Raw genomic sequence first — 22978 nt, 5'->3', positions numbered from 1 at the left:
TTTTTTTTTTTTTGTGGGTCTGGGGATGGAACCCAGGGGCATTCTACCTCCAAGCTACACACCCTGCCCTATTTTTTATTCTTTATTTTGAAACTGTGGGGAGCTATTAAGGTTTTCCCCTAAAAGAATACTTCTGATTGTCCTTTGCCCAGAATCAATAAGGTTTGGGGTCATGGAAAGTTCAAGGTCTGACAGAAGCTCAGGTGGGATTGATTGACTTGACTGTTATACGCACAGGTGGTGATTGATTGATTTGACTGTTATGCACACAGGTGGTGATGGCACGAGGGATTGATTGACCTGGAGCTGTATGACTAGAGTGATAAACCCGGGATCGGTCAGTAGAGATATCGACCCAGGAGTGTACTGGCAATCCTTCCATGATAGAATTAAATATTTTTTGAATCAAATTCTTAGAATTGAATTATTTTCATTCTCGCTCCTCTCTTCGGAACCTGTACTTTTGCTGGCATGAAGCAGGGTCTCACTAAGTTGCAGAGGGCCTCACTAATTAGCTGAGGCTGTCCGTGAACCGCGATCCTCCGGTCTCAGCCTCCCAATATCCGATGTCCGTTTTAATATATACCTTTATTGTTGCATTGTATTTATATATCATAATGAGAGCTCAAAGTGATACATTCAGACATGCACACAGCACTCTGTGTTTCCCTCCATCTCCCACCTTGCTTCCCCCTCCTCTCTCCCACACATATTAGTGAGATTGGTAGTGAGACCTTCATATATGGATATCATATTATTTGAACTGTTTCACTGGAACCTCAATCCTCCTTTTTCCCCTCCCCAATTCCCTCCCTCAGTCCCCTTCCACTACTCTACTGATCTTTAGCTCCATTTATCTGAAATCCCTTTTGTTTCCTATTTAGTGAGAAAGTTGGGTACCAAACCCCTGTGTTGGTGGAGGCAGGCTATTTGAGGTCCAGGTACCTGTGGATTTTCCCTGATCTAACTCTCTACTAACACCTGGGCCTTTTCAGCTCCTAGCCCTCAGACCCCATGTATCAGAGTCATTGGGAAGACTTGGGAAGGTGCAGGTGCCTGGGCTGCACCAACCCAGAAACTTGCATTCAAACAAGGCCCCCAGTTGGTTCTTCTATAAGAAGCTCTTCTTTTTATACCATTCTTATTTATTTATTTTTCTTTTGGTACTGGGTATTGAACCCAGGGATGCCCTACCTCCATGCTACACCCCCAGGCCTATTTTTATTTTTTATTTTGAAACAGGGTCTTACTAAATTGTTGAGGGTCTTGCTAAGTTACTGAGGCTGGCCCAAACCTGTGATCCTCCTGACTCTGTCTTCTAAGTACTGGTATTACAGGTGCGCACTGCCATGCCCAGCGTATACCATTCTTTTTAGGCATTGACAGGATAAAGTTGAAATGCCTTGGCATAACTTGCATGACCCTCCATCTTTTCCTGCCTGTCATGACAGCCTTCTCACTGGTCACCTATCTAGGTGTCTCACCTCCATTCCCACCAACAACACATGTCACTAGACTAATCATTCTGTAACTCACACCTAAGCTTCCCTCTTCTTTGCTTAAAGCATTCTTTTATTCCTTATTTCTTTCAAAATATGTCCACCTTCCTTAGTATGGCACACATCGTGCTTTCTGCTTTGGCCTCTGCCTCAACGGTTGATTGTGCCATTTGAAGTCTATTCTCCTCATCTTCCTGCCTTGAACTGTGCCTGATAACGTGCCATACACACAAGGGGATTTTACTCAGCCATGAAGAAGAGTGCAGTTGTATCGCGTGCGGGAAAATGGATGGAACTAGAGAATGTTATGCTGATGAGATCACCAGTCTCAGAGAGTCCAAGATCATGTACACCGCAGAAGCTAGAGGAAACAGGATGCCAAAGGGTCTTCAGATAAATGAGGAGAGAGATCAGTAGGATAAAGGAAGAGGACTGAAGGAGAAAGGTGGGAAGGGGAAGAAAAGGAAACTGTTCAAATCATGCCTGTCCATATATGAAGGTATCAAGACCCATCTCATTAACATGTATGGGGAGGAGGGAGGAGTGGGCGGGATCCAGAAGGAAACACACCAAGTGTTGTATGCATGTATGTATGTATCACATTGAACCTCACTATGATGTGTAATTATAATGCACCAAAAAAGATTTTTTTAAAAGATGCTTTTAAGCTGGGTGTGGTGGCACATTTCTGTAATCCCAGTTCTTGAGAGGCTGAGACAGGAAGTTCACAGATTCACAGCCAACCTCAAACAACTTAGGCCCTGTTTCAAAATAAAAAATAAAATAAGGCTGGAGGTATAGTTTAGAGGTAAAATGTCCCCAGGTTCAAACCCCAGTACCCCCCACAAAAAAGATGATTTTAGTTGAAAGGGTCATTGGAAAATCAAACAATCATCTCCAGCACAATGCAAGGCCATCAGTAATTACCTTTTTTAAATTATTGCAAGCCAGGCACAGTGGCCCACATCTGTGACCCCAGTACCTGGGAGGCTGAAACAGGAGGAGTGCACGTTTGTAGCCACCCTCAGCAATGAAAAGAGACTCTCAGCAACCTAGCAAGACCCTGTTTCATAAACAAAAAATAAAATAGGTCTGAGGGTGTAGTTCAGAGGTAGAATGCCTCTGAGTTCAATCTCCAGTACCATAAATAAATAAATAAACTCCAAAGAGACAGAGCATGGTGGCACATGCCTGCAATCCCAATAATTGGAAGGCTGAGACAGGAGGATCACAGGTTCAAGGCCAGTCTCAGCATTTATCGAGGCACTCAACAACTTAGTGAGACCCTGTTTTGAAATAATAATTTAAGAAAACACGGAAAGAGGGCGGGGGGGGTATGTAGCTTGTATGTAGAATACCCCTGACTCAATGCCTAGCACCAGAAAAAATCAGTCCAAAGAAAATAAATTCATTAAGATATTAAACTATGCATTTTTTCAGTACTGAGGATTGAACCCAGGGGGATTCTACCTCTGAGCTACACCCCCGGCCCTATTTTTTATTCTTTATTTTGAAACAGGGTCTCACTAAGTTGTGAAGGGCCTCGCTAGGTAGCTGAGGCTGTCCACGAACCTGTGACTCTCCTGTCCCAGCCTCCCAAGTACTTGGATTACAAGTGTGCGCCATCATGCTCAGCTTAAACTAGTTTTCAAAAGAGTTGTGCCAGATGCTCAGTAGACACTGAGCAAATATTCATTTATATTACTAGGGTAAGCCGGGCGTGGTGGCGCACGCTTGTAATCATAGCATTCCGGAGGCTGAGACTGGAGGATCGTGGTTCATGGACAGCCTCAGCTACTTAGTGAGGCCCTCCGTAACTTAGTGAGACCCTGTTTCAAAATAATGAACAAAACATAGGTCAGGGGGTGTAGCTCAGAGGTCGAATGCCCCTGGGTTTCATCCCCAGACCCGCAATAAATAAATAAATAAGGTAATGAGGGACTTAACTATGTCACATTTTACTGAAGTATCTAGGTATATTTCAAGTCATAAAAATAATGCTTATGAGGGAAAGACCTGTCTCTAGACAGGTCTGGAAAGTTTGAGTCATGAGGAATATGTTGTGTGTGTGTGTGTGTGTGTGTGTGTGTGTGTGTGTGGTACTGGGGATGGAACCCAGGGGAATCTCACCTCCAAGCTACACCCACAGCCCTACTTTTTATTCTTTATTTTGAAATAGGGTCTCACCGAGTTGCAAAGGCCCTCACTAAGTAGCTGAGGCTGGCTGAAAACAGTGATCCTCCTGTCTCAGCCTCCCAAATGCTGGAATACAAGTGTGCGCCACCACGCCCGGCTGAGGAATACATATTTGAATGGCCCTGGGATCAAGTAATGAACGCCTTGAGAAATAACAGTTTTACTCAATATAGGAGATCATTGCTCTTTTTGCAAGATGCAATAATCTGTTTTGGAAATGGTATATTGCTGTCACTTCAAGTATCCCCACATTGATTCTGTGAATTCCTGGAAGTCATTTGGTGAATGTACTCAAGCTTTGGGTAGAAGTTAGACAAAATAACCTACCACTCAAGGAGTCATAAAATGCTAGGTGTAGTGGCACATGCTTGTAACCCCAGCATTTGGGAAGCTGAGACAGGAGGATCCCAAATTCAAGACCAGCCTCAGTAATTTAGAAGACTTTCAGTAACCTAGTGAGACCCTGTTTCAAATAAAAAAAAATTAAATAGGGCTAGAGTTGTAGCTCAGAGGTAGAATGCCCTGAGGTTTAATCCCAGTAGCGCGTGCGCGCGCACGCGCGCGCGCACACACACACACACACACACACACACACATCTTAAGATTATGTGGAGTAAATAAAAGTGGAAAAGGGAAGGAAAGAAAATGAACTCTCCATTCCCAGGAAAATAGAGTATTGTGGCTAGTTGTTACCATCCATACTTTATCAATACACGCTCTCTGTGGAATGCCTGTTTTCCATACCATAAATCCAGAAAGCAATTGGGGCTCTTACAATATCTGGGCGTCACCATTATACACATTAATTCTAATTCTAATTTTGAAGAATGGAAATGCCAGTTGAGAACAATCTCAGCCAGACTGCCAGAGAAACCAGCTCTTACTAGTGTAACTACAAATATTTATAGAGAAAAAAGGCACCATGCAGAGAGATCATCACTCTCCATACAATTTAGTATGTACAAAAATTTGCATTAGGACAAAGAGCCATGATAATTTGAAGCATAACACTGCAGATTAAGAGGCTCAGTTAGTTGATATCTAGCTAATGAAAATAGCTAGAATAAATAAAAAATATTAGTCTGCTCGGTCTACTGTTAACAACAACAAAACAACCCATAGGGCAGAGGGCTATTTCTAATGATCCTGGAAGCTGGGAAGTCCGAGAACAAGGTGCTGGCAGATTCAGTGTCTGTTAAGGGCTCTCTGCCTGGTTTGCAGACAGCTACCTTCTTAGTGTATCTCCACATAGAAGAGAGAGAGAATCTCTTTTTTCTTAAAGGGAACTATTCCCATCATGAAAGCTCCACCCACAGACCTCATTTAAAGACCTCACCTCCAAACACCATCACAGGAGGCTTAGGGCTTCATTATAGGAATTTTAGGGCATGCACACCTTAGTTCATAGGTGCTTATATGTTCATCGTTTAAACAGCATTTTCCTTGATTTATTGTCATGTATCTCTTTTCCCTACTTTACCTCTACGTAAAAGAAACAAGGAGAATGTGGGAGTATCAGGATCTTGGCGATCATCCCTGTCCTTTTCCGTATTCTATTTAGTAGGGTATCTTAGATATTAGTTTGGTAATATTTAATCATATCTTTTATTTATTTTGGTACTGGGGGCGAACCTAGGGGAGTTCTACATGTAAACGACACCCCAAGCCCTATTTTTTATTTTGAAACAGGGTTGCAGAAGGCTTCGTAAATTTCTGAGGCTGGCCATGGACCTGTGATCCTCCTGTCTCAGCCTCCCAAGTCCTGGGCTTACAGGCTTACACCACTATGCCCAGATAACTCAGATTCTTAAAAACCTGGCAAGCTAACAAAAACCATCATCTCTCTGAGTCCTTCTATCTGTACCATTAACATCCTGACCCCAGACAGGAAAACAAGGGCTTGAAGTCCTGATTGGTCATTATGTTACTGTGGGGCCTTCAGGAATTTTCTTAACATCTCTGTTCCTCATTTTTATTAACTGTAACAAGAGGATATTGGATCCTACTACCTTACAGCTTGCTCCAAAAATTGATCTAAAAAGGCCACACACATCTCCACGCTTTCTAGGCTGCTTCCCTAAGCTAGAATCACCTTCCTCTTTTCAGAATTCCTTTAGGAAAATTATCATTTAAAGAGAACTTTTTGTATCTATTAAATCCTGCAATATTTTGCCAACTTTGTCACAAGAACCTGTTTTACGAAGTTCTTTTTAATAATTTTTAACCTCTGAGCACACTTTAAATCCAGTATAAATAATTCAGTAATACTCATGAGAAGGGAAAAACCTACGCCAGCATCTACTTATTTTTGCACATATTCTTATTGTATTTTTCTGTGGTGGTGAACCTAGGGGATTCTGCTTTTGAGCTACACTCCCAGCCCGTTTAACTTATTCATTTTTGAAACAGGGTCTAAATTGCTGAGGATCTGGCTAAATTGCTGAGGCTGGCCTCAAACTACCATCCTCTTATTCCTCCCAAGTATTGGGATTACAAGCATGCACCACTGTGCCCAGCTATCTGGTATTTATTTTTATTCTTAATACTAGAAGGGGAAAAGCTGATTAACTCTGTGTGTGTGTGTGTGTGTGTGTGTGTGTGTGTGTGTGTGTGTGTGTGTTACTAGGCATTGAACCTAGGGGCCTTCTACTTCTGAGCTACATCCCAGCCCTATTTTACTTTTTTATTTTGAAACAAGGCCTCACTAAATTTCTGAGGGCTTTATTATGTTGCTAAAGCTAGTCTCAATCCTCCTATTCCAGTGTCCCATGTACTGGGATTATAGATGTACACCATTGCATCCTGTGCTGATAAACATTTTGAGGGAGAGAGAGAGAGAGAGAGAGAGAGAGAGAGAGAGAGAGAGAGAGAGAGAGAGAGAGAGAGAGATGATTTCTCATCTACTCTGTCAGGCATGTTTTTAGGCACCTGTGCACGTCATCTCTGGTGATCTCTAATCAACTGGGGAAGGAAGACATCATTTTCTCCCTACACAAACTGAAGAAACAGGCTCAGCAAGATTGCATGATTGGTAATCCCAGCATTTGGGAGGCTGACAGCCTCAGCTACTTAGTGAGGGCCTTTGCAACTCAGTGAGACCCTGTTTCAAAATAAAGGATAAAAATAGGACTGGGGGTGTAGTTCGGAGGTAGAATGCCCCTGAGTTCCATCCCCAGACCTGCAATAAATAAATAAATAAATAAATAAATAAATAAATAAATAAATTGCATGATTGGCTTAAGGTAATACACCTGTTTAATGGCAGAATTGGTGTTTGAATTCAGGAGATTAAAATGGATGTGTTTACAATACTGTGAATGTACTAAATGCAATTGATTGCACACCTTAAAATGGTTAATATCTCAGCAACATAGCTAGGCTCTCAGCAACCTAGCGAGACCCTGTTTCCAAGTTAAAAAATAAAATAAAAAGGGCTGGGGTGTAGTCCGGAGGTAGAATGCTCCTGAGTTCAATCCCCTGTACCCCTTTCCACAAATGACTAAAGTTGCATGTGAAGGTGAATTCACCTCAATAAAAAAAAGTCTAACCAATTTAAAAATCAGAAAACATGTACATGCTTACAGTTTGTGTCAACTGAACTAAATCACAGTGTGATAAACTGGAAACTGCCTAGGACACGGCTCCGTGGCCTTGAACGAGTTGTCAAATGGCTCCAGAGTCCATTCTCCATATATAAAATAAGGGAAGCATGGACTAGCTGGGTCATTGTAGGCATCCCTTCAGCTTTAAGTCTCTAGTTCCTGTTTAGTTCATGTCAGAACACTAACTGGTCTTTATTGTCCCCTTGTGGGCGAAAGCTGAACTGTTCCTCTCACTGTATTTGTGTAAAACTTAATCTATAATTACAACAAAAATAATGACCTGAATTCAAACCAGCTATTTGGTAACATGCAGATAAGTATCTGCATAAATGAATGTTGTTCTTTCTATCCATTCTTTTTTCAGGTTTTCAATTCTGTGAATATTTTATTTTTTAAATTTTTATTGGTACATTTTACCCATACATCTTTTTTTTTTCTTTCTTTCTTTCTCTCTCTCTTTCTTTCTTTCTTTCTTTCTTTCTTTCTTTCTTCTGTTTTGGTGGTACTGGGGGTGGAACCCAGAAGCTTTCTACCTCCGGGTTATACTCCCAGACCTTTTTTATATTTTATTTGGAAACAGGGTCTCACTAAGTTGCTGAGAGCCTCACTCAGTAGCTGAGGCTGGCTTCGAACCTGCGCGATCCTCCTGTCTCAGCCTCCCAAGCGCGGGGATTACAAGCGTGCGCCACCACGCCCGGCTAGCCATACATCTTAACGGGATAAAAAAAATGGTGGAGACGTACATGCACACATCACCCAATTTTTCTATCAGTTCTTTATCATGTTGATAAAAGCTTAGAATCAGAAGCTTTCTGAACAAAAATAGGGCATATTGTCTCAATGTGATCAGGAGCAAGGACAAATTGCATAGCCATTTCTCTCTCCCCTACATGCTATAGTTTTTTTTTTTAATTCATCAGAACATAACCCTTTCAATAATATGTTAGTATATTTTTAAATGCCATAAACAAGATTTTGAAATATTATATACTAGAAGGGATTGAAGAAAAGCAGTGGTACAATAAGATCAAAGGTTAATAATTGTAGTATAAAGAGTTCCTAGAAATAAAAATAAAAATGAATGTTTCCTGTCTCAAATGGGATAAGCAGCAGAATGGTCCATTTACTTAAAAAGAATAAAATACTAACTATATGCACAATCATGACTCTCAAAGAATTAAATAAATACTAATGAAAACATGAGATCATTTTTTATCCAAGTTGGGCAAGTAAAAGGAAAATAATATTTCATATGTGTGGTTGTTTGGGACAAAAGGCTCTTATTTTACTGGTGTTGATGTTATTTGGGACAATGTTCTAGAATACAATTTTTCAATATACATTAAAAGCCACACAAAAATGCATATTCTTTGATCCAGAAATTTCACTTATAGAAAATAAAGAGAATATGAATCGAGACTAACATCGGGGGTTTGTACTCTGCTTTGTTTTATGAGAAGAAGATATCTGGGAAGTAATGATCAAATATATTATGGTGAATCCTTCAATAGAATATTATGCAAATATTAATCACTAAAAAAATGGCCTAGAGAGAAATTTAGTACAAATGAAGTAAAAAAGGTTAATGAGCCTCTACAGCACCACATAAATTTTACTTATATACAAATATACTAGAAATCCACACTAAAAATTTCGCTCTTAGAGTAGTAGTGTTATGGATGACTTGTACTTTCTTTATTTGCTTTTCTATGTCTTCTGTTTTCTAGTGTTTTAGTCATGGTCATAACTTGGAAAAATTAAGATGACGTTTTAAAATGTTTACTAGTGACATCATAAATAAATACATAAATAAATAAATACTATTTTCTAAGACCATTTCCTGCCTAGAGAGAGCAGTTTTTCTCATGGTTCTAGAGGCAGCTGAATAATAACAAGAAAAGCCGATTCCTGACTCCGTGCCAGGAGCTATTTTGCATACATTACCTTATTTAGTTCTCACAATAGACCATGAGCTAGATTGATATTATTCACTCTGTTTCATATATGAGGAACCTGAGGATCAGAGAAGTTAAGTAACTCATTCTGTTACTTAGCGAGGCATTTGTAGAGCCGGTACTTGGGAGGCAGAGACAGGAGGATGACGGGCTCGTGGCCAGCCTCAGAAATGTAGGGAGATTCTCAGCAACCTAGCAAGACCCTGTTTCGAAACAAAAAATAAAATAGAGCTAGGTGTGTAGCTCACAGGTAGGATGTCGCGGCTTTAATCCTCAGTAATACACATACACACACACACACACACACAAAGAGGTACAACATTTGTTCATGTATAGCAGACTCTTGAGTGATATGTTCTAGGACACGCCCTTGAATATGTTATTTCTAAAGCACATAGGGATAATATAAAGGGAAAGCTATAAGCCTGTCTCTTGCTTTCTTATGAATATACAGAGAAAGGCATAAATTATATATATATATATATATATATATATATATATATATATATATGAGTTTTTTGGAGGGATTACTGGCGTCTGAACCTAGGGAGGATTCTACTTTTGAACTAGATACCCAATCCATTTGATTTTGATTTTGATTTTGAAACAGGGTTTCAATAAATTGCTGAGGGTCTCACTAAGTTGCTGAGGCTGGCCTTGAACCTGCACTCTTCCTGTCTGAGCCTCCTGAGTAGTGAGATTACAGCCATGCCACAGTGCCTGGCTTGTATTTTTTACTCTAATAAATATAGTGAATGTTGAATTAAGAACTATTACTTTCATTAATAATTTAGAATTAGCTAGGCACATTGGTACATGCCTATAATCTCAGTACTCAGGAAGCTGAAACAAGAGGTTTGAGACCAGCCTTAGCAACTTAGCAAGGCTCATAACAACTTAGAAAGACTGTTTCCAAATAAAAAATAAATAAATAAAATAGGGTTGGGGGTGTAGTTTGGAGTTAGAATGTCCCTAGATCCAATCTTCAGCACCACAAAATTATTTTATTAATTCTTTCAATTCTTTTTATCCAATCACTTCAGTAGAAGCCTCACAACTTGGAGTATTCCTGATTAAAATTCAAGAATACTTTAAAGATGTGCTTAATCTATTTATGAAAGAGCTTCAAATAAAGACCATAGTGATTTACCCATGTATCATTACCACATTGAATTCTTACCCAAAGAATTCTTTTTTTGTGTGTACTACTGAGGATGTAACCCAGGGGCTTTCTACCCCTGGACTATACCCCCAGACCGATTTTTTATATTTTATTTGGAAACAGAGTCTCACTAAGTAGCTGAGGCTGACTTCGAACCTGTGTGATCCTCCTGTCTCAGCCTCCCAAGTGCTGGGATTACATGCGTGCATCACCATGCCCGGCTGGCCCAAAGAATTCTAACATTACCTTACGCTATTCAGGATATTCAGTAACAAAAATTATTATGTGGTTTTAAGGTAAAAGAAACAAATCTAATTAAATTGAAGATAAACATATCTTACAAACCATTGACTTTGTTTTGAATTAAAAAAAGGTATCTTAGAGTCATTCTTGAAACTTTTATGATTTTTTTCTTCTTAGGAACTCTATATATTCTAGATAGCCAATTCTTTGTTTAAAATGTACATTAACAAGCCGGGCGTGGTTGCGCACGCTTGTAATCCCCGCGCTTGGGAGGCTGAGACAGGAGGATCGCATGGGTTCGGAGCCAGCCTCAGCTACTTAGTAAGGCTCTCAGCAACTTAGTGAGACCCTGTTTCCAAAGAAAATATAAAAAAGGTCTGGGAGTATAGCCCGGAGGTAGAAAGCTTCTGGGTTCCACCCCCAGTACCACCCCCCAAAAAAAATGTACATTAACTTCTGAGTGTGATGGCACACATCTGTAATCCTAGTACTTGGGAGGCTGAGAGAGGAGGACTGCATGTTCGAAGCCAGCCTCAGCAGCTTAGCAGAACCCTGTTCCAAAAAACACAAAATAAAAAGGGCTGAGGGTGTAGCTCAGAGGTAGGAAGTCCCTGGGTTCAATCCACAGCCTCTCTCTCTCTCTCTCTCTCTCTCTCTCTCTCTCTCTCTCTCTCTCACACACACACACACACACAGACACAAAATCAAGTATGGTATTTAGGGCCTGTACTAACAGTACTTGTGAGGTTGAAAGGGGAATCAGACTAAGAAATAGGGGAGATCAAACTAAGACAGCAAGACAGGATCTCTCCCGTTTCTCCCCCACTTCTCTCCCCTTATCCTGCTTGTGCTGACACCACACTTGTGGTTAACAAAGGGAAAACTGTGCTCCAGCTGCATAGCCGGATGACCTCGACAGTCGCAACCTGGAGATAGCCTTGAGGCTAAACTAACGAATGTGTGCAGACGTGCTTGAAGCTGGAACCGGTGGAAGGATCACTGTATCTTTGGAACAACCACAAGGTTGCTGATGTTTGCCACATCTTTATTCCTTTGTTTGTAAGACCTATAAAAACCCCTGCGCCCAAAGATCAGGGCTCTCAGCCTCTGTTCAGCTTTGCTGATCATGCTTTGAGCCCCAGCATGCTGGAAGAATAAAACCTTTGCTTTTGCACGAAGAGAGTGGCTTGCGGTCCTCCTTGGTTGTCGCAAGGGGCGCCGATCTCAACAAGGTTAAACTCCCAACTTGTGAGCAATCATTTTACTCTCCTTGTTTCTCTTAATAAAACATGGCTTCTCAATGAAAGAAATGTCAGGAGTACTATAGTGAGACTCATTACCTTTATTCATAGTTTAGAGAGCTTGAAAGGAACTGACAAATTACCTAAAATACACGTTTCCACACAGAAACTCACTGATTTCAAAGGCATTTATATGTGGCCAAATTCTAACTCACTGTGCTTCATTGCAGCAGTTCCCCTGTGACTAAAGAGGCTTATTCTCCATAAGAAAACACTAAGATCATGTAATTATTATTTCTCAACAATATTTAGTTAAAAGGTTTTTATTTCCTCTACCAAATGTTCGTGGAAACCTTGTCAAAAATAACTTGACAATATAGGGAAGAATTTAGCTCTAGGCTTTATTTAACTCTAATGGTTTATATATCTGCCTTTAGAACAGTACTACACTGTTTCAATTATTGTAGCTTTATATGGTTTGAAATCAGAAAATATACACCTTCTAGCTTTGTTCTTTTTCAAGATCGTTTTGGGTATCTAGAGTCCATATTCCATAATAGAATAGATTTTTTCTGAAAAATAAATAAATAAGTGTATGATAGTTTCACCTAAAAAAAAGAAAAAAATATTCTCTGGTAAGAAAGAAAGCAAAAAGAAATATTGAAATGTTATCTTTAAGTCATCAAAAGCTTGGTATCAGACAAATGAAACTGTTCTGTGAGATTATCAACGTTAATATTGGATAAATTGCTATAATACTAGATGTCAATCACAAAGCCAAGCATGGGAAGGAGGGATGGGGAGGGAATGCGGTGGGGATTGGGTGGGGGCTGACTGGGCGATGTGTGCATGTATGTCTACAAAAGTATTTTTTATCCCATTATGATGTATGAATATAGTGCACCAATAAAATAAATAAATAAATAAATATAAAGTCACAAAAAAAGAAAACACTAAGGGACCCCTTATCCTCTTTAAAAAGTGTACACAAATACCAACAGCAGCAAAATAAAAGGCAGACCTTAATCATCAGTTTTTGTAAGCGTATCGATAAGGGAATATTTATTAATCTTTATTTCATGTTGTAAACGTACAGCACTTCTACTATTATTCCTTCATTCCCTTAAAATGACTAAAATAGGAAGTTTCTATTGATGTAAAAAGTTGAGAAAATTAATGAGATCAGTTTGGGAAAGGAGACCATTAGGGAATATACCCAACACGCACACATTTTATGGAAAGGTACATGCTAGGATGTAAGTGCTTGTGTCTCCTTAAAGCTCATACGTTGAATGGGCCCGGTGTGGAGGATCACAGGTTTAAGGCCAGTTTTGGCAATTTAGTGAAATCCCATTTCAGAATAAAAAAAAAATTAAATAGGGCTGGGGTGAAGCTTAGAGGCAGAACACCCCAAGGTTCAATTTTTACTATCGCAATAAATAGGGCTGGGGGTGTAGCTTGGAGGTAAAATGCCTCTGGGTTCAATCCCCAGTACAGAAAGAAAGAAAGAAACAAAGAAAGAAAGAAAAAACCAACTAAACAAAAACAAAACATATGTTGAAATCCCAACTCCCACAGTGATGGTATCAGGAGGTGGTGGGTCTCTGGGGAGGTGATTAGGTGGTGAGAGTAGAGCCCCTATGAATGGAATCAATGCTTTCATAAAACAGGATCCAGAGCCTGGCACCATGGCATATGCTTGTAATCCCAGCATTGGGGATGCTGAGACGGGAGGATTGTAGTTTGAGGACAGCCTCAGCTACTTAGTGAGATCCTTTGCAATTCAGTGAGATCCTGTTTCAAAAATAAAGAATAAAAAAAAATTAGGGCTGGGGGTATTGCTCAGAGGTAGAATGCCCCTAGGTTCCACCTCTAGTACCATAAAAATAAAACAAAATAGGCGCCAGAGGGATCCTTCCTTCCTTCCTTCCGCACAATTAGAAGGTGCCATCTGTGAATCAGAACCCAGCCTCCACCAGATACAGAATCTTCCAGCACCTTGATCACGTACTCTCCAACCTTTGGAACCGTGAGAAATAAAATTCTGTTCTTTATAAGCTGCTCTTCTTTATAATGCTTTCTGGCATTTTGTTATATCACAGTTTTTCGTGGTTTTTTTTTTTTGTGGTACTGGGGTTCCTGGAAGCCCTTCTACCACCGGGCTACACTCCCAGACCTATTTTATATTTTTATTTGGAAACAGGGTCTCCTAAGTCAGCGTGTGTGGCTGGCTTCGAACCTGCGCAGTCCTCCTGTCTCCGCCTCCCAAGCACGGGGATTACAAGCGTGCGCCACCACGCCCAGCGACAGTTTTTTGTTTTTAAAACAAGTGTAACAACTGGGCGTGGTGGTGCAAACCTGTAATCCCAGACCTTTGGAGGCTAAGACAGAAGGATGGCAGGTTCAGGACCAGCCTCAGCAATTCAGTGAGATCCTGTTTCAAAATAAGAAAAAAATATCAGGCCGGGGGAGTAGCTAAGAAGCAGCATGCCTCTGGGTTCAATCCCCAGTGCCACACAACAACAACAATAAAAACAAGGATAAGAAGATCACTCCACTGTAATTAATCCTATGTCTCCACAGTAAGGAGAGAAAGAATTAAAATGATTATTTGGATCACTGCGGTTAAGAAAATTACTGCAGGGACTACTTTAGGTAATTGAAATGAAAGTAGAGATGCCCACCTCAATTTCCATCCTGAAATTATTCAAACTGATGCCTCAATTTTCTAGTGTGTTCTCCGAATTCAATTATAGGATTGAAAATAAACCATGCAATTTTTTTGGTACTGGGCATTGGACTCAGAAGCATTCTACCTTAGAGTTAGACTCCCAGTATTTTTATATTTTTTTTATTTTTTGAAACAGGGTCTTGCTGATCTGCTGAGGTTGGCTTTGAACCTGCCATCCTCTGTCTCAACCTCCCAAGCACAGGGATTACAGGCATATGGTGATCCTGGTGTTTTTTGTTTGTTTGTTTGTTTTGTGCTATCAGGGATTGAATTTAGGGGCATTCTACCTCCGAGCTACACTCCCAGCCCTATTTTTGTTCTTTATTTTTAAACAGGGTCTCATAAAATTGAGGAGAATGTCACTAGGTAGCAGAGACTGTAATCGTCCTCAGTCTCCCAAGTACTGGGATTACCAGCCTGTGTCGCCACCATGTCCAGCACCACGTCTGATTTAAATTACGCATTCTAAGCAGAGTGAACAGAAGTTCTGCAAAATTCAGACTGACAGACTGGCTTGTAATCTTCAAAAATGACTAGCTTGTAATCTTTAAAAATGCCAACATTATATAAAACAAAGTCCAAGGTACATTCCAGATTAAGGGAGAGCAAAACTAAATGTAATTTACTATCTCAGACTAGGTCATACAATGGGGAAAATGCTATAAAAGGCATAATCGGGACGATAAAGTTGGAATGTGGACTGTATATTAAAATCGTATATCAATGTTTTAAAACTATGTATTTATCCGGGTGTTGTGGTGCATACCTGTAATCCCAGGACTTGTGAGGCTAAGACAGGAGGATTGCAGTTTCCAGACCAGCCTCAGTAACTTAGTGAGGCCTTCAAGCAACTTGGTGAGGCCCTGTTTAAAAATAAAAAAAATAGGAATGGGGGTGTCGTTCAGAAATAGAATGCTCTGGATTCAATCAATCCCCAGTACCACAAAAAGAAAGGGAAAATATATATATATATATATATATATATATATATATATATATATATATATATATATATATCTCCTGCATTTTCTGGAGAGAGACCATAGGCAACCCCCCCCCAGTCACATTGTATATTATTTAAGACATCAGATGAATGGACTACAAAACTGTGGTATATACACCATGGAATTTTACTCAGCCATAAAGAACAAAATGTCATTTGCAGAAAAATGGATGGGACTTGAGAATATTCTGCTAAGGAAGATGAGCCAGTCTCAGAAAGAACAGTTGTATGTTTTTTTTCTCATATATGGATGCGAGAAAGAAATTGGGTAACAAAAGGGACCTCAGATAAAAGAGTAGAGACTCCAGTGAGACAAAGGAAAGGGTTTAGGAGAGAAAGGAGGGGGAAAGTATATGTGATAAAGGCCATAGTTATAGCAACATTATTTACATATGTGAAATTATCACTGCCAATCTCAATGATGTGTACAGGGAAGGAGGGGGGGGCATAGGGTGGAATCCAGGGGGAAACACATCGAGTGTTGTGTGCAAAATTACAACACACCAATAACATTTTAAAAAGTATATTAAAATTACAAAGAAAATAAAATGCAAAAGAAAAGACATCAGAGGAGGAGATTTCCCACTGGGTAATGAATCAAGACAAAAGTGCAGCAAGCAGTGTTGGGACTGAATGTAAGAACGTTACACTGCACCACCTCCCCAGTCTGAGTAAGTACTTTTTTTTTTTTTTTGCGAGTCTGGGGATGGAACCCAGGGGCATTTGACCTCCGAGCTACACCCCCTGCCCAATTTTTTATTCATTATTTTGAAACAGGGTCTCACTGAGTTGCAGAGGGCCTCACTAAGTAGCTGAGGCTGTCCGCGAACCGCGATCCTCCGGTCTCAGCCTCCCCAATGCTGGGGTTATAAGCGTGCGCCACCACGACCGGCTTAAGTACTTCTCTTTTTGATAGTACTGTGGATTGAACCTAGAGGCATTCTACTTTTGAGCTACACCCCTAGCCCTCTTTTATTTTTTATTTTGAATCAAGTTTTCATTAAGTTCTTGAGGCTGGCCACAAACCTGTGATCCCCCTGCCTCAGCCGCCTAAGTAGTTGGATTACAAGCCCAGCTGTGTAAATCCTTTTTAAAGGACCTGTAAATTCAGCACCTTTTACATCCTAAAACTTGCAGCATTATGACCTAATCTGAAGGATTGGGGTGCTGTATTTGAAGCATGATGTAATAATTTTGTGGCAAAAAATTTCATTCTTTTCAAATGATTTCAGTAGTCTAAAGTTCAAGTAGGCAAAAACAGAAAAAGAGAAGAAGGCTAAATCTGTGGTTGGTGGAATAAATGTGATGAAATTATGTAGTGTGGAGACTTATATTCATTATTAAAAAGTCTCTATTAAGCTGGGCATGGGGGTACACGCTTGTAATCTTGTAATCCCAGTACTTGGGAGGCTGAGACAGGAGGATCTGGATTTGTGGCCAACCCCAGCTATTTAGTGAGGCCTTCTGTAACTTAGTGTGACCTTGTTTCAAAATAAAAACTAAAAACTAAAAAATAGGGCTACGGTGTAGTTCAGAGGTAAAATGCCCCTGAGTTACATCCTCAGTACTGCCAAAAAAGCCTCTACTATGTATATCCAGGACATTTTATTTATTTATTTATTTATTTATTTATTTATTTATTTATTTATTGGTGACAATGGGTGTGGAACCCAGGGGTTTGTCTATATCTGGCCTATACTCCCAGACGTATTTTATACTTTTATTTGGAAACAGGGTCTCACTAAGTTGCCGAGAGCCTCACTAAGTAGCTGAGGCTGGCTTTGAACCCGTGCGATCCTCCTGCCTCAGCCTCCCAAGCGCTGGAATTATAAGAGTGTGCCACCAAATCCAGCTATCTAGGACACTTTACATTGATGCATCTTCAATGTTCTATATGTGAAAGGCAAGAAAATAGAATGTTAATATAATTATCATTTATTTTCTGATTTGTTTTGCCTATATTTTTCTATTTTTCTAAGACTTAGACAATTCACTAGTCAAGGAAATAAAGGAAATATTTATACTCTATTTATATGTTGTGATAGTTTAATGTTAGCTTTAAATTAGTATTTTTTGAGTGGAACTGGGGGTGGAAGCCAGGGGCTTTTCTACCTCCGGGCTATACTTTCAGACCTATTTTATACTTTATTTGGAAACAGGGTCTCACTAAGTTGCCGAGAGCCTCATTAAGTAGCTGAGGCTGGCTTCGAACCTGTGTGATCCTCCTGTCTCGGCCTCCCAAATACTGGGATTACAAGCTTGCGCCATCATGCCAGGCTAGTTTTAAACTATAATAGACTGTAATCCCAGTACTTGGGAGGCTGATACAGGAGGATTGCAAGTTTGAGGACAGCCTCATCTACTTAGTGAGATCCTCATCAACTCAACAAAACTCTGTTCCTTTTACTTTTTTGGTCCCGGGGATTGAACCCAGGGATACTCTACTTCATAGCTCCAACCTCAGCCCACTTTTATTTTTTGTTTTGAAATAGTGTCTCACTAAGTCACTTTGCTGAGACTGTCCTCAAACCTGCAGTCCTCCTGTCTCAGCTTCTCATGTCCTGTGATTATAGGCTTGTGTCACCACACCAGGCTAAGACCCTGTTTCAAAATAAAAAATAAAGGGGCTCGTGGTGTAGCTTAGAGGTAGAATGCCACTGGGTGATTCATTTCCCCTGTATGAAGAAAAGAGAGGGAAAAATTATAATAAAGAAATAGTTAAGATCCAATCTCTAGTCCCAATACTTTTCATGCATTGTGTGTGTGTGTGTGTGTGTGTGTGTGTGTGTCTGAGATTTGAATCCAGGGGCATTCTACGTCTGAGCTATACCCACAGCCCTATTTTTTAAATCGTTTCTTTTGAAACAGGGTCTCACTACATTGTGGAGGGCCTCGTGTTGCTGAGGCTGTCCTCAAACCTGAGATCCTCCTATCTCAGCCTCCCAAGTACTGGGATTGCATGCGTGCACCACCACACCTGGCTCTTCATGCATTTTTAATTGGCATAAAATAAAAGGAATCTCACCACCACCATCCTTTGAGTTTGTTCCCAATCCGTGCAACAGTGTCTTCCTCCTGCGTACTAGGTAGGAGTGTTGATGTGATACATGAAATATGATCCAGAGGCCACATCGGGCGTCCCCTGAAAGAGCGGCTAGATTGACAAGTACTGTGCGCCACACCCAATGGCCCAAAATAACAAAGAGAGGGGAAAAACAAAAGTGTGCTGGTTATTTAAAATGCACTTTTTATTCACTTTAACACAGATGAATTTTTACAGTGGAAAGAAAATATCTGATACACAATTTTAAGATTTTTGTTTTAGCAGCACCTGCAACAAGAGGATTGTGGAATACCTCAGGATAAAGTCAAGATGGCCGAGGCAGGCACAAATAAACCTGCAATTCGTCAATCCACTGAAGACATATGGAATCTGAGGCCTCATGAAAGTTAGCCAATACATGACCATAAACTTAATAAATAGTTTGTATGATGTTTTAATGGACCATTGAAAAACACTATACTTCTAGTTAGAAATATATTATTCCAAAATCTAGTGCTCATTAAAAAAAACACCTATTGAAAATATTGCACTGCACGTTCTAGGGTACACAGTCAATTTCTAAACCTATGTGCACAGTTCCTGGTACTCACAGATTTCAGCCTTTGGTGTTTGTAATCTTTCCCAGACTGACTGTATGTCAGTATCCACTGAATGTGACTCACCCAAATGCCACTGTTTTTGTCAATTAATGAAAGTGCTTTCATTAAGATATTGTGTAGTGTTTGGCAGAAAAAAATGGTATGGCTAAGAAGAAAGGGGCTTCAGCTGACCTGCTGATAAAATTAACACTTGTCTTGGATGGACAGGATACCTATGATTTAAATACTCAAATGATCACATGTCACCCTAAGAGACAAGGACTTTTGTGAGTTGATGGAGGTCTTTACGAAGGCCTGAGATCTACAAATAGGAACTATTATAAGCAGAGTGCAAGTAGAAAGAGAAGGCCCCAGGTCTCATGCACTTAAAAACAATTAGCATTTAACAGTTCTTACACACAGATTTTCACCCTAACATAATCATAGCAAAATGATCGGAGAACTTGGAAAACAGTGCGGCTGGCTATAGGCATCGGCAGGATAGGAACCAATGCTTAAGAGCTGTGGAATCCCGGTTCTGGCTTTAACTTGTAGCATCAAAAGTGATTAAACAACGGGATCAAGACAATGTCTTAATTGGGAATATTGAGCATGACTGAGTTGAAATACTGTCCTTTTCTTGTCTATGTGGCCAAAATGTCCCAGAGCTCATAAAGCACATAAGGTTCCACTTGTAAGGCTGATTCCATATGTGGCTACAATGGAGAGTTCTAGGCTGGATTCCTGTGAAAGCTCCCATTCCTTCCTAGGCCTAGATCTCTTCGGGGAGGCGTTTCTAACTGTCCCTCACTACACTGGGTCACAATTCTATCATGGTTCTTTTTAAGTATAGGTTAAAAACTATGCAGTATGAGCAGATCAACCACTATTCAGATGGCTCAGTCATAATATACACACTTGGCTGTCATATGAATCGAAAATTGTCAAACCATTTTTCTTTTCATGCACTGATTTACTTATTTGGTTACTCAGGATCGAACCCACGGGCATTCTACCTCCGAGCTCCACCCCTAGCCCTTTTTATTTTTGAAACAGGGTCTCGCTAAGTTGCTGAGGCTGGCCTCAAACCTTCGATCCTGTCTCAGCCTCCCAAGTACTGGGATTACAGATGTGCACCATCACACCCAGTTCGTTTTTGGTTTTAGCATGGACTCTTTTTGGATGTTTATATCAGAGCTTAAGGATTGTTCCTGCCACCATGCAAAAGCAAAAGGAAGAGGTACATAGTCCTGTTAAAGGCTGACCACAGAATGGTTTGAGAATTTTTAACGTCCTTCTCCTTAGTCTCAGCTGTTATCTTCAGACATATCTAATCTTAACATGGCACTGACATAGTTTATAAATTCACAGAGCTGGAAGGGACCTTATACTAAACATGTAGCCGGTCTAGAAATTCTTTTCATAGCATTTTAACAGATAATCACCCAGTGAATCTTTCCACCGGAAGGGAGATCACTATTAAGGCAGTCTGTTCTACTGTTGGACAACTCTAATTATGAGAAATTCATTCCAACACAAAGTTAAAAATCTTCTCTTTTGTCACTTTTAATGTCCTAGTTTGGCTGGATAAACATCCGTGCAACATACGAGAAAACAGTTCCTTTTCCGACAATGAATAATTTGAGTCAAGGAACCTTGTGAGAATATCCTCCAATCTTTCCTGAAGCCTTCTCTATGAGCCAGTGTGGCAGACCAAAGGGCTATCTAAATTGTAAGCAGAGAGCACTGCACCCAGTCATATGCTAAGCAGCACTGCTATATTGATAAGAGGTTGTCAGAGAAGCAACATCTCTACACAGCGACTGTAGACTTAGGAAGAAAAAGCAAACCAACCATGTATTTGCAAGGGTGCCTGGCATATTTACGCATGACCCAGTCACTAGTATTCTGTGACTTCAAATACAGGGATTCTAATCGGTTCTCAGCGTCATTAGAGTATCTCTTATGGAGATGGTATTTTTCGAAAAGCTCAGATGAGAGCAAAGCATACGTATTGAAAGAAGTCAGTGTACACCATTATACTTTTACATTCCCAATTGTCACGATCTCTTTCTAATTCAAGCTTTAAAATCCTTGTTTGTGTTCTCATTTTTATTATAACACAGTTCAGAGTCTTATTTGTTTCCCTTTGGCAGAAATGTAAGAAACGACTTGGCAAGAGGCTGACGGTGACATGTGCTAGTCAGTTAGTTGAACACTTTAAGGGACAGCTGTAGCTCTTAAACTCCTTCATGCGACTGGGTTCTAGGAATCACCCATGGTTTAAAAACATGGTTACAGCTCTCAGGACCAAAACTTTCTGAAATGTCCCGAGACACACAAGAAGGGAAAATAGCAGAAATCACGTGAAATATAGTTGGCTCAATAAAGCTTTTTTTTTTAACATTCTACAAGTTCAATTTAAAAGGCTCTGATGCCCAATCAGAACCTTATCTCTTACCCTCTCGTGTGTGCACGCACACATTCTTAGAGGGACACGGTAATTCTTATACTACTGACTGACCGATATAGGGTACACTTTTTAGACACTCCCAACTTTTATTTATTTATTTATTTATTTATTTATTTATTTATTTTTGGTGCCAGGGATTGAACCCAGGGGCATTCCACCTCCGAGCGACACCCCAGCCCTTTTAATTAATTAATTTTTAAAATTTTGAAACAGGGTCTCACTAAATTTCTGAGGGTCTCACTAAGTTGCTGAGGCTGTCCACGAACCCGTGATCGTCCTGTCTCAGCCTCCCAAGTACTGGGATTACAGGCGTGCGCCACCGCGCCCGGCTGAGGCTCCCTGTTTTTAACAGCATGAAGAACTTGTTTTGGAGCTACTGTTCAGGTCAATGGTGTGACCTAACATGCAATGCTCCAGCTGTTCCTCTACAGCCAACACCTGTCTGACAGCTTCTTCAAAGGCCACTGTCACATTAGTATCATCTTTGGCACTTGTTTCTAAATACGGGTAATCCCCATTCTCCATGCACCAAGCTTGTGCCTCCTCAGTAGTCACTTGCCTATCCTCTTTGTCTACCTTATTACCCAGAACTACAAAGGGGAAGTGCTCAGGGTCCTTTACATCCGCATAATAGATGAATTCTTTTTGCCAGTTACCCAGGTTCTCGAAGCTCTGCCGGTCATCCACGCTGAAGGTCAAGAGGCAGCAGTCAGCTCCCCTGTAGAAGGGTGTTCTAAGGCTCTTGAAGCGTTCTTGCCCTGCAGTGTCCCAGATCTGGAGAGTCACAAAGCGTCCATCTACCTCCAGATCACGATTTAAAAATTCTACCCCTATGGTGTGAAAGGCTTGGGAGTCAAACTTATTGGTAACATAACGGTTCATAAGGGAACTTTTCCCCACTCCACCATCTCCCAAGAGAATGACCTTTAAGAGCAGGGATTTCCCACTCATTGTTGCAGCACCAGACAGGGAAGAGTTTGCAACCAAGAGAACCTGAAAATAAATGAAAAGGCAAAGGAGAAACAGTTAAACCTGAAACTGAAATCGACTTTAGGGTAGATTTCCCTGAATCTCAGCTAGCATCTCTTGATTCCCACTCACTAATAGATACAGAACAGCTGAAGAAATAAAACTCTTTTTGTATAAGGGAGAAAATAGGTCTTGGTTTTTTTTTTTTTTTTTGAGGTTTATTGCCTGTGCCAGGAAAATGGCCAAGTGCCATGAGTAAACC

General features: G+C 40.3%; 1 protein-coding gene across 1 annotated transcript; it reads right to left on the bottom strand.

The window, feature by feature from the left end:
* Nucleotides 1–22092: 22092 nt before the first annotated feature.
* On the bottom strand, nucleotides 22093–22698 carry RAB9B (RAB9B, member RAS oncogene family; the record flags this gene model as incomplete). Its single annotated transcript, XM_080718420.1, has 1 exon — nucleotides 22093–22698. The coding sequence occupies one exon, from the start codon at nucleotides 22696–22698 to the stop codon at nucleotides 22093–22095; it is 606 nt and encodes a 201-aa protein (XP_080574546.1).
* Nucleotides 22699–22978: the final 280 nt, after the last annotated feature.

The sequence above is a fragment of the Muscardinus avellanarius genome (genome assembly GCF_963383645.1).
Source record: "Muscardinus avellanarius genome assembly, chromosome: X".
Lineage (NCBI taxonomy): Eukaryota > Metazoa > Chordata > Mammalia > Rodentia > Gliridae > Muscardinus > Muscardinus avellanarius.
Note: the sequence above shows the minus strand (reverse complement) of the source record. Positions and strands in the feature narration are given on the sequence as shown.